At 40.8% G+C, this 13,992-nt stretch overlaps 1 protein-coding gene across 3 annotated transcripts in view; it reads right to left on the bottom strand.

Moving 5' to 3' along the window:
• The window catches only part of Oxr1 (oxidation resistance 1), a 402,931-nt gene that overhangs the window by 192,411 nt on the left and 196,528 nt on the right, over positions 1-13,992 (bottom strand). For all 3 annotated transcript variants that reach the window (XM_036208895.1, XM_036208899.1, XM_036208896.1), the window contains exon 3: positions 9,074-9,270. In XM_036208895.1, coding sequence (XP_036064788.1) covers positions 9,074-9,270 — 197 coding nt within the window. The remainder of the gene's footprint in view (positions 1-9,073; positions 9,271-13,992) is intronic.

Raw genomic sequence — 13,992 nt, 5'->3', positions numbered from 1 at the left:
CATATGAAAACATGTCAAATGTGGGCTGTTTACCACTGGACAGCCTACCCAGATTTGTCCCTCATATTGCATACACTTCTATGGTCATGAATAAGCTATTCAACTCTTAAGAATGTAACCCTCGAGAATGCCACAGAATATAGTGGCGATGGTATAGTTCATTTCCCTTGTAGAAGGATAATAGTCATTTAGTACATCAAAAGAATAGTTGTTCGATGCTTCACATACTGACAATGTCTGTTAAATTCTTTCAAACCTGCTCGTGTTAGTCAGCCCTGCAGAAAGTACAGCCAAATCCATGGAAAGTTTAGGCTAAATCCTCAAAGATGTTTGGAAGCCAAAAGAGGAGAGGATAGTAGACTGCTAGCTGGAGGAATTAAACAGAGGGCCCACAACACATATAACATGATGGCAGTTTGGAGATACGATACTAGAAAGCACTTGTCATGTCTGGGTTGCAGGTCTGAGATCTGTAGTGAAGGTGCAAAGCAGATAGAGCCCGGACATGAAAATTCTGTAGAGTTATCAACCTCATCTCATTAGGAATGAGAGACACTGCAAGGTTTTTCAACAGGGGAAAAAGGGACAAAAATCTGCCTAGATCAAAATAGGAAGCTTTTTCATGAGGGCAGGACCCTGGCCCCTCCATTGTGCTACACCCTTAGTGCATGCAACAAGTTCACTAGCATCATGAAGGCAGGACCCTGGCCCCTCCATTGTGCTACACCCTTAGTGCATGCAACAAGTTCACTAGCATCATGAGGGAAGGGTCATGGCACCTCCATTGTGCTATATCTGTAAAGCATTTGACAAGTTCACTAGCATTTATTGAGAATGTGTAAGTTCTAGACACTATTATAAGCATATTATACAGAATATTTTATTTATACTTCAAAACAACCCTTTCTGCCATATCAGATTTATTTCCTTTTCTAATTGAAGACACTGAGTTTTGAGATCCTCACTACCCTATTTATTGTCATTTAGCTAGGGGGAGAGAGGAGCTCAAACTTAAAACACGGATTTGGGAGGTCGAGTTTCTCTTCATTAATTTGACTACTTTTGTGAGTAGAAAAATAAAACAAAACAAAGAAACAAAACACACTAAAGGGCCACATTCAGGTGTCAACTGATCAAATCACCTTGATGTTTGCTAATCTTGTTGCCTTTCTACAGAGGGAAAGTGATATCTATACTACTTTAAACAGACAACAACTATATTTGGAGAAAAAATTCTATATCACATTCTGGAATCTGTTATATTCTTTCCCTGAAAACAATACTGGGAGCTTGTAGGTCCTTTAATTGATATTCAATCCTTTTTTTTCCTTCATGCTGCAAGTATATTAATTCCATTAATCTTTTTATAAATTAATTCTATTGAAAAGAAAATAAAAGACCAACTGTTAGAAAATCCATTATTAATACACTCAGTGCCCAGTAATTGAAACAAGCCTAAGTGATTTCTCAATGAGAGCTGAGATAATGCATCTGCTGGATTGTTCATAACAATTACGTAATATTTAAACACATTTTTATGAATAACCTATCACTTTTCTCCATTAACCTGCCTTATTGTTTTTTTAAAAAAAACCTTCGTCCCTTGCCTATGTTTTAAGATCTGATCCTAGCATCATTGCTCATCTGCCTTGCTGGAATAAGAGCACAAGGCAGTGAGTGAATTTGGCCTTGTTTACTTGTATATTCCCAACACTTTGGTTATGGCTCAGTATACCAGACATTCAGGAAATTCTTAATGAATTAATGAATGAATTGATTCGTAAGTGAACAGTCATACATAGGAAGCTTTGAGCTTTACATGGATTCCCCAGATAAACCCAGAATTAATTTCTCTTACTGTACCTGGGAAGGCTGAATGCACAGAACATTGATTGGTCACAGGTGATATCTAACCAGGATAAGGTGTTAGAGCGAGATGAACTAAGAAGACAATGGCTGATCCATGGGAAGAAACAGATGATGGGTGGGTAGGCTGCCTGTCCTACACGGCAAGGTGAAGCTGGGAGGACAGGTTCCCAGATGAAGATGCCCAACTCCAACATGTGTGGGCCAAGGGGTCTCCTAGCTGGACACAGGAGCTGTCATCTATGGTTGGTTTGTATGTTTTTCCCCCACTCTGTGAGGTTGCAGGTAGTATCTACACAGCGTAAGCAGAAGTAGAGGACTGTGCTCCCCAGGTTATGTATATGGGTCTAAAGCTTGCATCACCTCATACAGGCCTCTCTGAGGCAGGGGTCCTTGTCTTTTAATGCCATAGACTTCCCGAGCTCTTCATTAAGCAGTATTAGTAACAGATTGCCGCTGCTTTCTCTCTATTGGGAAGAGTAGGAGTCACAGGGAAACCTTTTCCTACCTCCCCTGGCGCCCCACAGCATTGACTTAGCCCTCAAAGATGTGCTGTACACTCCCTTCTCATAGGGACTGCGGCCTGGTACAGAGCCCATATGGCGAAACAAGAAGGTACGAGCATCTGGTGATCATGGATGCCAAAGGGTGAGTGGTGGTAGAGGCGGGTTGTTGTAAAGAACCTCTGCCTGTCTTTGCAAGCAGATGTGATTTCTCCATCTTTACAGCTCTAAGCCAGTCTCCTCCTCTGTCCACTTCTGCCCACTTATTAGTTCATTCTTCCTCAGCAGGACCTTGAAGAGGTTCTTGCCCTCTGCTCTGCACTGTGCCTGAAACCAGCCCCTCCTTTCGCACATCCTCAGATGTCCACAGTGACACAGGAGAAAGCAGGGCTGGGTCTTGCTTTGGCTCCATTCTGGGAAGTGTCTCTTATGCGGCTTCCACACAGCAGGTACTGATGGGGAGCTGTGTCTCACTGACCGACTGACAGCCAACGTATTGATCCAAGAGCTGCCCTGATTCCTGACTGGGACTTAATATTCCAAGTGCCAAAAAGGTGCTGGCCCTTTAAAGCAATGTCCACAGAAGAAGCAGGTAATAATGTATGAGTTCCAGCTCTCCATCCCCAAGGAACAAAATACATCACAGAGTTATCTGAGCCCTAGAGGGAATGATAATTCATTTTTGGATTTGGTATGCATAGCTCTCTTCACTACCTTTATGCCAAATCTGAAAATATTTCAGAAGTCTGTACATATAATTCTCTGAATAGAGAGTAGTAGAAAAAAAATGGAGAATTACAACTGAGCTTACAGTTTGTTCCACAGTCTCTAAGTGGAGGCTATGGTTTCAAAGGATGCAAGTGTTAAATATAAACTGGTAACCTTTGGTATATTATGGAATATTCCTTTGTACTGTGTGAAGATATGTTACTGTGATCGGTTTAATTTAAAAAGCTAATCGACCAATAGCTAGGCAGGAGCTATAACAGGGACTTCTGGACAGAGAGCTCTGGGAAGGAGGATGGCAGAGTGGTCAGCCAGATGCAGAGAGAGGAAGGCGTGCAGGAGGAGGGGTAAGAGACATGATTCACATGGCAATGCACATGTAAATAGAAATGGGTTAATTTCAGTTATAAGAGCTAGTGGGACAGACACATGCTATAGGCTGAGCTTTCATAATTAATAGTGAGTCTCCATGTCATTTTATTGTGAGCTGGTGGCCCCTGTCTACAGTATACTGCTGAACACAAAATTGGAAACAGGAAAAAATTCTCCTCTTTTTTCATGTGTTTATCCATCAAAGCTAATCCACTAAGGTAATGCTTTTCTTATTATTCTAGTTCTAATTAACAATTCCATTTTTTAAAAAAGAATAGATTTAGGCATTGGGGATTTTCTAAGCAGTCCAGTGATTTTTTTTCCCCTAATGTTGGGACACAAATAGGTCATTAACAGACTATGGAATCAATTCAGTGAGCTGTGACTATACTTAAAAAACAAAATGGAATGGAATAAAAACATCAAAAAGGATATCAAAGGAAGTATTGTCAGGGAATTTTGCTTGAGCTGTGTTAGTATTTCAGTGTGTATTCATTAGAGATGAGTAAAATTTGTCAGACAGGTGAGTCTCCAGATCCCCACTGCCCCCGGGGATCCCACCTGCATGGGGCTCAGCACTGTGACTGTGATAACTTAGTTTCTTTATAGTGAGGTTATGGAACATTGGTAGGCTTGACTGATTTCACGTGTCCTTTAAGAACAGAGAACGCTAGATGTAAAACAAAGATGTCTAGACTGCTACACAACTCCAGGGAGGCTACCTAGAAAACGGGACCCTAGGAAAGACACAGGGATCACCCAATGACAGAGAAATGGATGAGATCTACATGAACAACCTGGATGACAGTGGGAGTAATGAAGGGCAAGATTTGAGGGAAAGAAAGCTTAGGGGAGCAGGAGATCCCAGCTGGATCAAAAACAGAAAGGGAGAATGAGGAATAACAGACCATGATAAATGATGACCACATGAGAACAGGAATAATCAGAGTGCTGGAGAGGTCCCCAGAAATCCACAATGATATATCCTCTGTAGTCTGCTGGCAATGGTTGAGAGAAAGCCTGATCTGACCTAGTCTGGTGATCAGATGGCCAAACACCCTAACAGTCGTCTTGGAACTCTCATCCAATAACTGATGGAAGTGGATGCAGAGATCCTCAGCCAGGCCCCAGGTGGAGCTCCAGGTGTCCAACTGTCGAGAAAGAGGAGGGTCTGCAAGAGCGTGAATTGTTGAATCCAAGATTGCAAAAAGCACAGGGACAAATAGCCAAACGAATGGAAGCACATGAATTATAAACCAACGGCTGTGGAGCCCCCAGCTGGATCAGGCCCTCTGGATAAGTGAGACCATTGAATAGCTTGATCTGTTTGAGAGGCATCCAGTCTGTGGGACCAGGATCTGTCCTTAGTGCATGAGCTGGCTGTTTGAAACCTTGGGCTTACACAGGGACACTTTGCTCAGTCTGGAAGGAGGTGACAAGACCTGCCTGTACTGAATCCACCAGGTTTAAATGAATCTCCAGGGGTGCCTTGATCCTGGAGGAGATGGGAATGGAGGGGAGGGGCTGGGGGGAAGGTGGGGGTAGGGGCGGGAGGGGGGAGGACAGGGGAACCCATGGCTGATGTATAAAATTTAAAACACATAATAATAAAGAAAAAAATATTTATTAAAAAAAAAAAAGAACAGAGAACATTCTGGATTGGCCATGTAAAAGGAAGTCAGGGGTTCCAGAGAATCAGATACGGAATAACCTGAGTAGAGACAGGATGATTTGCATGGCAAAGTAGGCAAGAAGCTTCTCGGATCCAAGAGTGTGCCCTGACTGGCAACCAGCAAGGGAAGTGGAGCCAGAGCACTACAGTTGCATGGATTTGAATCCTACATCAGGAAGGCTTTTGAAGACATCTCTTTCCCTAAGCAAAACCATGCAAGCCCTCAACCCAGCCAACATGTTTATTTCAGCCCTGCCATACCCTAAACAAAACCCAGTTGTGCCACGTGGACTTAACTCCTAAACCCCAAGCTAAAAATGCAGAGACCATCCTTTTGTTGAACTCAGAGGAAAAAAATGAAATCATGTGTTCAGGATTACCCTTGGTGACAAAGGCCGACAGAAAAACATCTTACATGAGATGCAGTACTGAGCTAGTGACTTCTTTATACTTTTTAAAAACTCAAATGAAGATTCAGGTGTTTCATATAGACAGAGGGTAGCATTCCCCCTACTTATTTTAAATAAGTGAATTTTAATTCTACCTATTCAAAGATTGGTTTATCATAAAAATGAGTTGCGTGGTATCAATTTTTGCTACAATGTTACTTTTAATGAACATCTTTTATTAGGACTAATTAATACATAAGGCAGGCCAGGCCCATGTACACAGAGGACACATTCTATTTCTTAAGGTTCTCGCCGTAGGATATGGATGCTACACAGAAGCTTGTGAAAGATGATGGAGGTCAAAAATAAATTTCTAGAGGAGTTACTTCCACCTCTCGTTAACCTAAAGATGCTTTTCAAATAGTTCTAGTTTTTGTTGAAGTAAGAGTCTAGTTTGACTTAAATACTGCCACTACTGTGGAGCGCCACAGATCAATTTGGTTGTAGTACTGCACTGTGCCACCAGAGGGATCCCTGGGATTTTCAGTTGTGCAAACCTGAACTGAGAGACTGAAGGACATCTTTCAAAGGGCAGATGGGCTGGCGCACAGGTGTAGTTTCTTTCCATGAGATTGCTTAGGATACCTCCTAAACTATCACTGCACTGTGTCATCCATAGAAATCTCTTGTCCACCCCTGTGAAGACTGGCTGCCTCCCTGTCCAGTGACAAATTTAACTCTTAAGTGCTAAAATATCAAGTGAATTCTGTTTGCAGCAGCAGACATCTATGCTGGTGGCTTCTTCTTTTACTTCCTTTAGACACTATTCCTGTAAAGACAGAGGTTTTCTGAGGATCACTTGAGACAGGATACAGGAGCTTAATTTATTCTGGAATATGAAATTACTAATTCATGTGCTACAGCTATTCATGGTGGACAACATCTAACATCTTGATTTTTTTTGAGGTAGGAAGAGCCATCTTAAATCTGACCACACCTCCTGGTGGCAGCCTATATAAAGAGCATGGAAGAAGGAAACTTTGTTGTTTGCCTACTTGCCCTCACTCATGCTGGCAAGTCCATTCTTCATAGGCATGAGAGCCCACTTCCTCGGGCTTCTGGAGTATACTGAAGACCAGCTGAGACACCCAGACTTGCAAGCTGAACAACTTCTGGATTCCCGGACTTTCTGTCAGTAAGACAGCCTCTGTTGGACTAGCTGGACCACAGCTGTAAGCCACTCTAATAAATCTCCTTTAAATATACATTCATGCTTTCTGTTCTGTTCTTGTAGAGAATCATAGTACACATGGAAGTTTAAAATGCTGTTGTTTCATATCAACAGTATTTTTATGAAGGGCTACTGAAATAGACTTGTTTTATGAAAAGAACTTTCAGTTACATAGTTGATATATTTTAGCCTAAGAAATGTTTTGAGGGCCAAATTAGAAGAGGTAATACAGGCACAGTAAATTTAAGGATTCAAACAAACCCTTTAATGCAGTAAGTCCATGTCATTAATACTGATAATAAGTCGAATTGTTGCAAATTCATTTATCAAAATTTGCTATGAGGCTGGAGAGATGGATGGGGTGTGTGTGGCATGTTTGCAGTGCAAGTGTGGGAGTTCAGATCCCCAGCACCTACACAAAAACCAGATGTGGCAGCACATGCCTGTAACACCAGTGCCTAGTGGGGTAGAGATAAGCAGGTCCTAGGGAACTGCTGACCAGCTAGTCTTGCTGAGACCCTGTTGCAAAAAGTGAACAATAAAGGAAGATACTTGATGTCAACCTTTGGATTGCCATGTACACACACACAGGTAAATGCACCCAATATATACACGCACAAGCATGTACATACACAGGTAAGTGTACCCAATAAACATGTACACAAACAGGCCTGCACAATAAACAAATAATCCACAGCTTATTTTCTGCATTTAAATTCAACTTTTAGACTTCTGTTTTTCATAGTCTTGGCTTTTTATTCACTATGGTCAAACTGGTTAGTACCTCTCCCTCATTGTCTTATTTAAAAGGAATGTTGAGTTTTATTTCCTGAGGGCAAAACACTCATGCTTGTGAATCACTTCATCAATCAGAAGAGTGTAGAAGGCTGCATGTGTGATGAAGGGCAAGGGGCAAGGATCCTGGAAAAGAGGCGGTGATAGACGCTTTATGGGCCTTTGGGGTTGATTGAGTTTTTGAACTATGCTAACATAAGTTTTGAAAGTAGAAATATGCACCTGTCAGCACTGTCTCACACCAATCAAAACTATCTGATGATAGATACCCACAAGAACACCGTGTTTGCTCACTGTTAAAAACAAAAACAAACAAACAAAAAAACAAGCCTTAGAAACCTTAATCAGAACAGAGAGAGAAGACAGAAAGAGGACTTGAAGTGGGAGCCATGGGAAAGAGCACACAGCATTTCAAACCCACAGGAGGCATGCCAAGCTTGAAGGAAGCAATAACTGAAGGGAAACCAGAACTCGCCCTGGATTTTAGAACTAGAAACCCACTTTCCTGGTTGTAATTCGTAGCTACAATGTCCGAAATACCTGAAAAACAATATTATCATCTTCAGGTAAACACTTCATACTGTGATTGTGGAGTTGCAGATGCCAGAAATATTCAATTTCTTTAATAGCATTTGGATGAACTAAAGCCCCAGTTTCTGCTATGCAGACTCAATAATGACCAAATTCTTCCAAATGGAGGACCGAATAGCCACTTCCTACATTATCTCTCCAACTTATCATCACCTGCCATGAGGCATGTATAAAACTTTCGTCTCAAATATACCTGAAATGCTGACAATGATTATTCCTGAAAAATCATTTGCTCAAAGACTTGCTGGAAACACAGGTATACAAAAGTTTTCAGCTCAACATACTTAGTCCAGTCATGTGACACTCTCCAGTAAAGTTCAAAATTACTGGATACTATTCTCTTCAGGGACATTGGAGCATACCACCACCAAGACCTTTTTCACAGCCTACTACTTTCTGATATGATTATTCCTGAACTCCATCTCTGAAAAATTTGCAGTGTAAGATGTCCAAACAGTCCTCCAGTGTAACTTGTTATTCCCCATAACACAGTAACTTCCTCCCTTCTTAATGGCTTAGCTCTAGGCTGTCTTCAGCCACTGATTTTACAACCTGACAGAACAGGGCCAGAGACTTAGAAGCCCAAAGGGAAAATGAAAGGCACAAGAGCAAACTACAAGAACAGTGTGGGCTGAGGATAGCTAAAATGAAAATAGTAACACATAAAGTAAAACGTTGAAATGACACTTCTTCTTCTTCTGTTCAGATATAGATGGCCACTGAGCTCATTTTCTTTACCTAACTTTGCTAAAGGTTTTAGGAGTTTTCCATCTTCCATATTCTTATTTAGAAAGTGTAAGAAGGTGTCCACATAAGCCATCAGAAAGACACACGATTATGCAATGAGGCATCGTTTAACTATGCAGATCCTGCATCCGTAGAGCTGTCCAAGTGGTGCTAGCTCACTTACTAAAGAACCAGCACTCACCGATGGTGTAGAACCTCTTCAGCTCACTCTTCCTGGGAGGGTGCTTCTGGGTGTTTGCTGAGTTGTTCTCCTCTTCTTCCACGATGGGAGTCTTGGGTGCAGGGGCCTTGCTGGCTTGCGGTGCTTGCTTCCCTGCACCCCCTAAAGGGCTGAACCCTGGAGCAGTAATATCCACGGACTGGGACTTTTTCTTCAACCTACGGAAGAAGAACACCATACACGGTGAGTACTGACTCCAGATTGACGGTTGCACGTTTATCTCCATCATGACCTTTTATTTTTAGCAGCAGAGTTACATTTGGCCTTAATTTAGAACCGGATCTATTTAAGAGTTAGAAAACTTCCCTCTAACATTTTAAAAATAATTTAATTAACAGGTTTTAAACTAATTGGGAAAAAACCCTTCTGCCTAACCATTTAGAAAGGCTCATTAAGACATATCAAACATAATGTGATATAGGGCTTCTATTATTTTAGTAATAGCAAACCAACATGTGATAGCCAGATGAAAGTAACGCATTCCATTCAGTACTGATGGCCACACTCAGAATTGGAATGTCAGAAGCTAAGGCAGAAGGATCCTAATATTAAGGCCAGTTTTGAATAAGTAGCAGGACACTGTCTCAAACCTGCATTTGATCAATTGCATTCACGTCTAAAAGGAGTACTCCGGTAAAATTTTGTTAAAATAAGTAATTGCAACTCAGCAAAATACAATGAAATGATTATATTTAACCATTCATATTAATCACTTTTTTTCCTTCTTCATGCGCCTGGTGTGTGTTGTGCGTGCACAGGTGTGTGTTGGTACATACATGCCGTTGTGCAACTATAAGCCAGGCTGACATCAGTATCTTCTTGTTTGTCCTCTGCTTTATTTACTGAGACAGGACGCCTTGCTGAACACATAGCCCATAGGCTCAGCTGTTCTCCTTTTCCAGCTTGTCCCAGGGTTCCCCTGCTCCTGCCTTTCATGTTTTGGAATTCCAGGCTAGTTTCCATCCCCCATTTGGATTTTATAAGCGTTTTGAGATCTGTACTCTGGATACTTGCATGGTGAGGGCATTATCCACTGACCCATCTCAACTCTAACTATTAGTGATATTTTAGCTTAATCTGCAACAGTATGTTAATGATAACATTATAGCATTCACATCATTTCTTCATATGCCCAGAACTATAAACATTTGCCTCACTTCTACATTTTCAAGAGGAGATAGACTTAATGTGAAAAGTCAAAGGCTATCACAAAGTAGTTTTTGTGCTCATGTACATTATGGGGTTGTAAAGATTACTGGCAAATGATAAATTAAATTCAAACATTCAAATATTTTAAGCTACACAGCTAATATGATTAGGACTTAAGCCCAGTTTATGACTGGGCCTTGGTATTTCTGAAAGCAAATGTGCCATTTAAAAAAATACTTAGTTCCCTATAGGAAGTCTGGCAGTTGCCCTCACTATGATTATCACACCTAAAACCTTGTAATTTCCAAACAAATTTCATCATTTATTTACTGTTTCCAGAACCCTGGCTTCTACTTAATGCCCCACTTTCAGACCCTGCTCACCACCGGGGATCTAGCTTAAAGTGGCTTCTGTTGACATAGGCCACGGTAGCTTCATGCCACATAGCAAAAGGGCTTATTCATAATTTGCCATCAGTAAACATCTACTGAATTCAATGTACTAGAACAAAACATTTTAAAAGAGGAATGTGTTCATTAATGAAAGCTGCATAATAAATTTCAGTCAGTTAATTATCACTTAAAGGATTATTATTTCATTTAGATATCACCTGTGTTATTTTAATATACATGAAAATATTTTACCCAACTCAGTGACAAATATACATGTTCAACAACATTATTCCTGAGACTTACAAAATGAAATCATATTGCATTCAAAACACAGTCAGGACAGTGGCTAAAATGTAAAATACTTGGAATCATGAAGATGAGGAGTAAATGGATATCTCATGCCTCCGTGGGAGGACAATTGGTCAAGATCACATTGGAAAAAAATGTCAATCCATGTCTCCTAGGGCCCAAGGTATGCATCTTCATATGTTAATTGGAAGTCTTTCTGAGAATATTCATACAGCAATATTTATAATACAGAGAAAGTGAAAGTGCCATTGGAGTGTGTCAATGATAAAATGAAATTTTACATAGCAATGGAAACAGAGATGTGTGGCTATTGTAAGATTCTATTTACAAAAACAGGCAAAATGCACTCAGACCCCGGAAGCAGGTAGGCTGAGTGCAGGTCTTCACCTCTCCTTCTGCTCCTCCATATCCAACCCTCCACCCCAGTCTCATAACCAGCTCTGCAACAGAACACCTGCTGCGTCTTCCTCCCCCTCCCCCATCTCCCGGGGGTCCCAAGGTCTCCCCCTCCCCCATCTCCCGGGGGTCCCAAGGTCTTCCCCTCCCCCATCTCCCGGGGGTCCCAAAGATCTTCCCCTCCCGCTCAGTGCTTTATCCCAGCTCCCAACTCCAGCAGGCGCTCTCAGCTAACTCAGGCCATTCTGAGCAGGGAAGCAAGCAGGCTAACTGCAGGTCTTCATAACTTCCTCCAAGTCCACTCCCTCAGTTTCAGCCCTAGCTCTATAGCAGACCTCCTGCTGTGGCCTCTCCTCTTCTCTGACCCCATTCCCAGGGGACTAATTAAACAGATCCTGGTGGAAGGCCCTGCTTCCCTCCCTCCTGTGAATTCCCTCAGCCACATCCCCAGCCCTGTCTGCAGCTCCATTTCCATTCTCAGTGTGGCTCCCAATACCCAGAAACATCTTACCTGGAACCTGTAGTGGCCACATCTGTCAGGACCACAGAATTCCCTACCTGGCAACACACAGCCACCACACTCTCCCAAGAACCAGAGAGGAAACAGAACCCAAAGAACTAAACACACACCCAACAAAGACAAACCAGATATTAGCACCTGGAACTACAATCTTCCCAATCCCAGATGCCTAGATGCCAGTGTACAAACACAATCAATTACAGCCAGGACAAAACATCTCCACTACAGACCATAAACCCCACCATGGCAGGCCCTGAATAAGCCAACACAGATGAAGCACAGAAAATAGCCTTAAAACAGCCTTTATGAAGATGACAGAGGTCCTTAAAAAGGAAATGAATGAATCCGTTAAAGAAACCAATGAAAACACAAAGAGTGGGAGAAATGAACAAAACACTTCAAGACCTGAAAGTGAAAATAAAATCAATAAAGAAAACCCAAACTGAAGCAAATTTGGAAATGAAAAATCTAAGAATTTGAACAGGAAACACAGAGACAGACCAACAGAATACAAGAGATGGAAGAGAGAATCTCAGGCACTGAAGAAACTCTAAGAGAAATGGATACCTCAGTCAAAGAAAATGTTCAATGTAAATAAACAAACAAATAAATAAATAAATAAATAAATAAATTTCTGGCACAAAATATCCAGGAAATCTGAGACACTATGAAAAGACCAAATCTAAAAATAATAGAAATAGAGGAAAGAAAAGAAACTCCCAGATTTCTTCAAAGGCACAGAAAATATTTTCAACAAAGTTATAGAAGAAAATTTCCCTAAACTAAGTAAGAAGATACTTATCAAAGTGTAAGAAGCATACAGAACACCAAATAGACTAGACCAAAAAAGAACTTCCCCTCAGCACACAATAGTTAAAGCACTAAACATACAGGATAAGAATATTAAAAGCTACAAGGGAAAAAGACTGATTAACATATATAGGCAAATCCATTACAGTAACACCTGACTTCTCAGTGGAGACTATAAAACCCTTTTTCTCTGCACTCAATGGAACTTTCTACAAAATTGACCACATACTCAGATACAAAGCAAGTCTGAACAGATACAAGAAAACTGAAATAACTCCCTGCATCCTACCAGACCACCACAGATTAAAGCTGAATATCAACAGCAACAAAAAAAAATAGAAACCTTACAAACACATGGAGACTGATCAGCTCTCTACTGAATGACAAATAGATGAAGACAGAAATAAAGACTTTTGGTAATTGGATGAAAATAAATACACAGCATACCCAAACTTATGGGACACAATGAAGGTGGTTCTAGAAGGCATACAAAAATTAAAGAGATCTCATATTAGTAACTTAACAGCACACCTGAAGGCTCTAGAAAAACAAGGAAGATGCCTCACCCAGAAGAAGTAGACATAAAGAAGTAATCAGACTCAGGGCTGAAACTAATAAAATAGAAACAAACAAACAAACAAAAAAAACATCAAACATGAAACAAAAAGTAGGTTCATGGAGAAAATCAATAAAATTGAAAACCCTTAACCAAATTAACTGTAAGGCAGATAAAGAATAGCCAAATTAACAAAATCAGAAATGAAAAGGAGGACATAGGAATAGATGCCAAGGAAATGCAGAGAACCACAAAGAAATACTTTTAAAAAAAACCTATACTCTACCAAATTGGAAAATGTGAAAGAAACTGATAATCTTCTCAATAGGCACAACTCACCAAAGTTGAGTTAAGATCAGGTAATCATTTTAAACATACTTATAGCCCCTAGTGAAATAGAAGAGATCATTAAAACCTCCCAACCAAAAAAGACCAGGGCCACATGGTTTTAGCATAGAGTTGGACTAGACTTTCAAAGAAGAGTTAATGCCAATACTCCTCAAATTGTTCCAAAATTAGAAACAGAGAGAACATTTTCTAATACATTTCACAAGGCCACAATCACAGTGATAACCAAACCACAGGATCTGTTTGGGTCAGCCCCAGGTCCTCTGCATGTGGCTTCCAATTTAGCATTTTAATGGGATTCCCAAGTGTCCAAACAAGCGGGTCTCTGATTCTTGTGCTTTCTCCTGCTATTTTTTCCTTCTGTTGGTTTGTCTTGATGTGACAGTGTTTATTCCATCTT

This window comes from Onychomys torridus, chromosome 16 (assembly GCF_903995425.1).
Source record: "Onychomys torridus chromosome 16, mOncTor1.1, whole genome shotgun sequence".
NCBI lineage: Eukaryota > Metazoa > Chordata > Mammalia > Rodentia > Cricetidae > Onychomys > Onychomys torridus.
The sequence above is the reverse complement of the archived record's forward strand: the minus strand, read 5'-3'. Positions and strand labels throughout refer to the sequence as shown.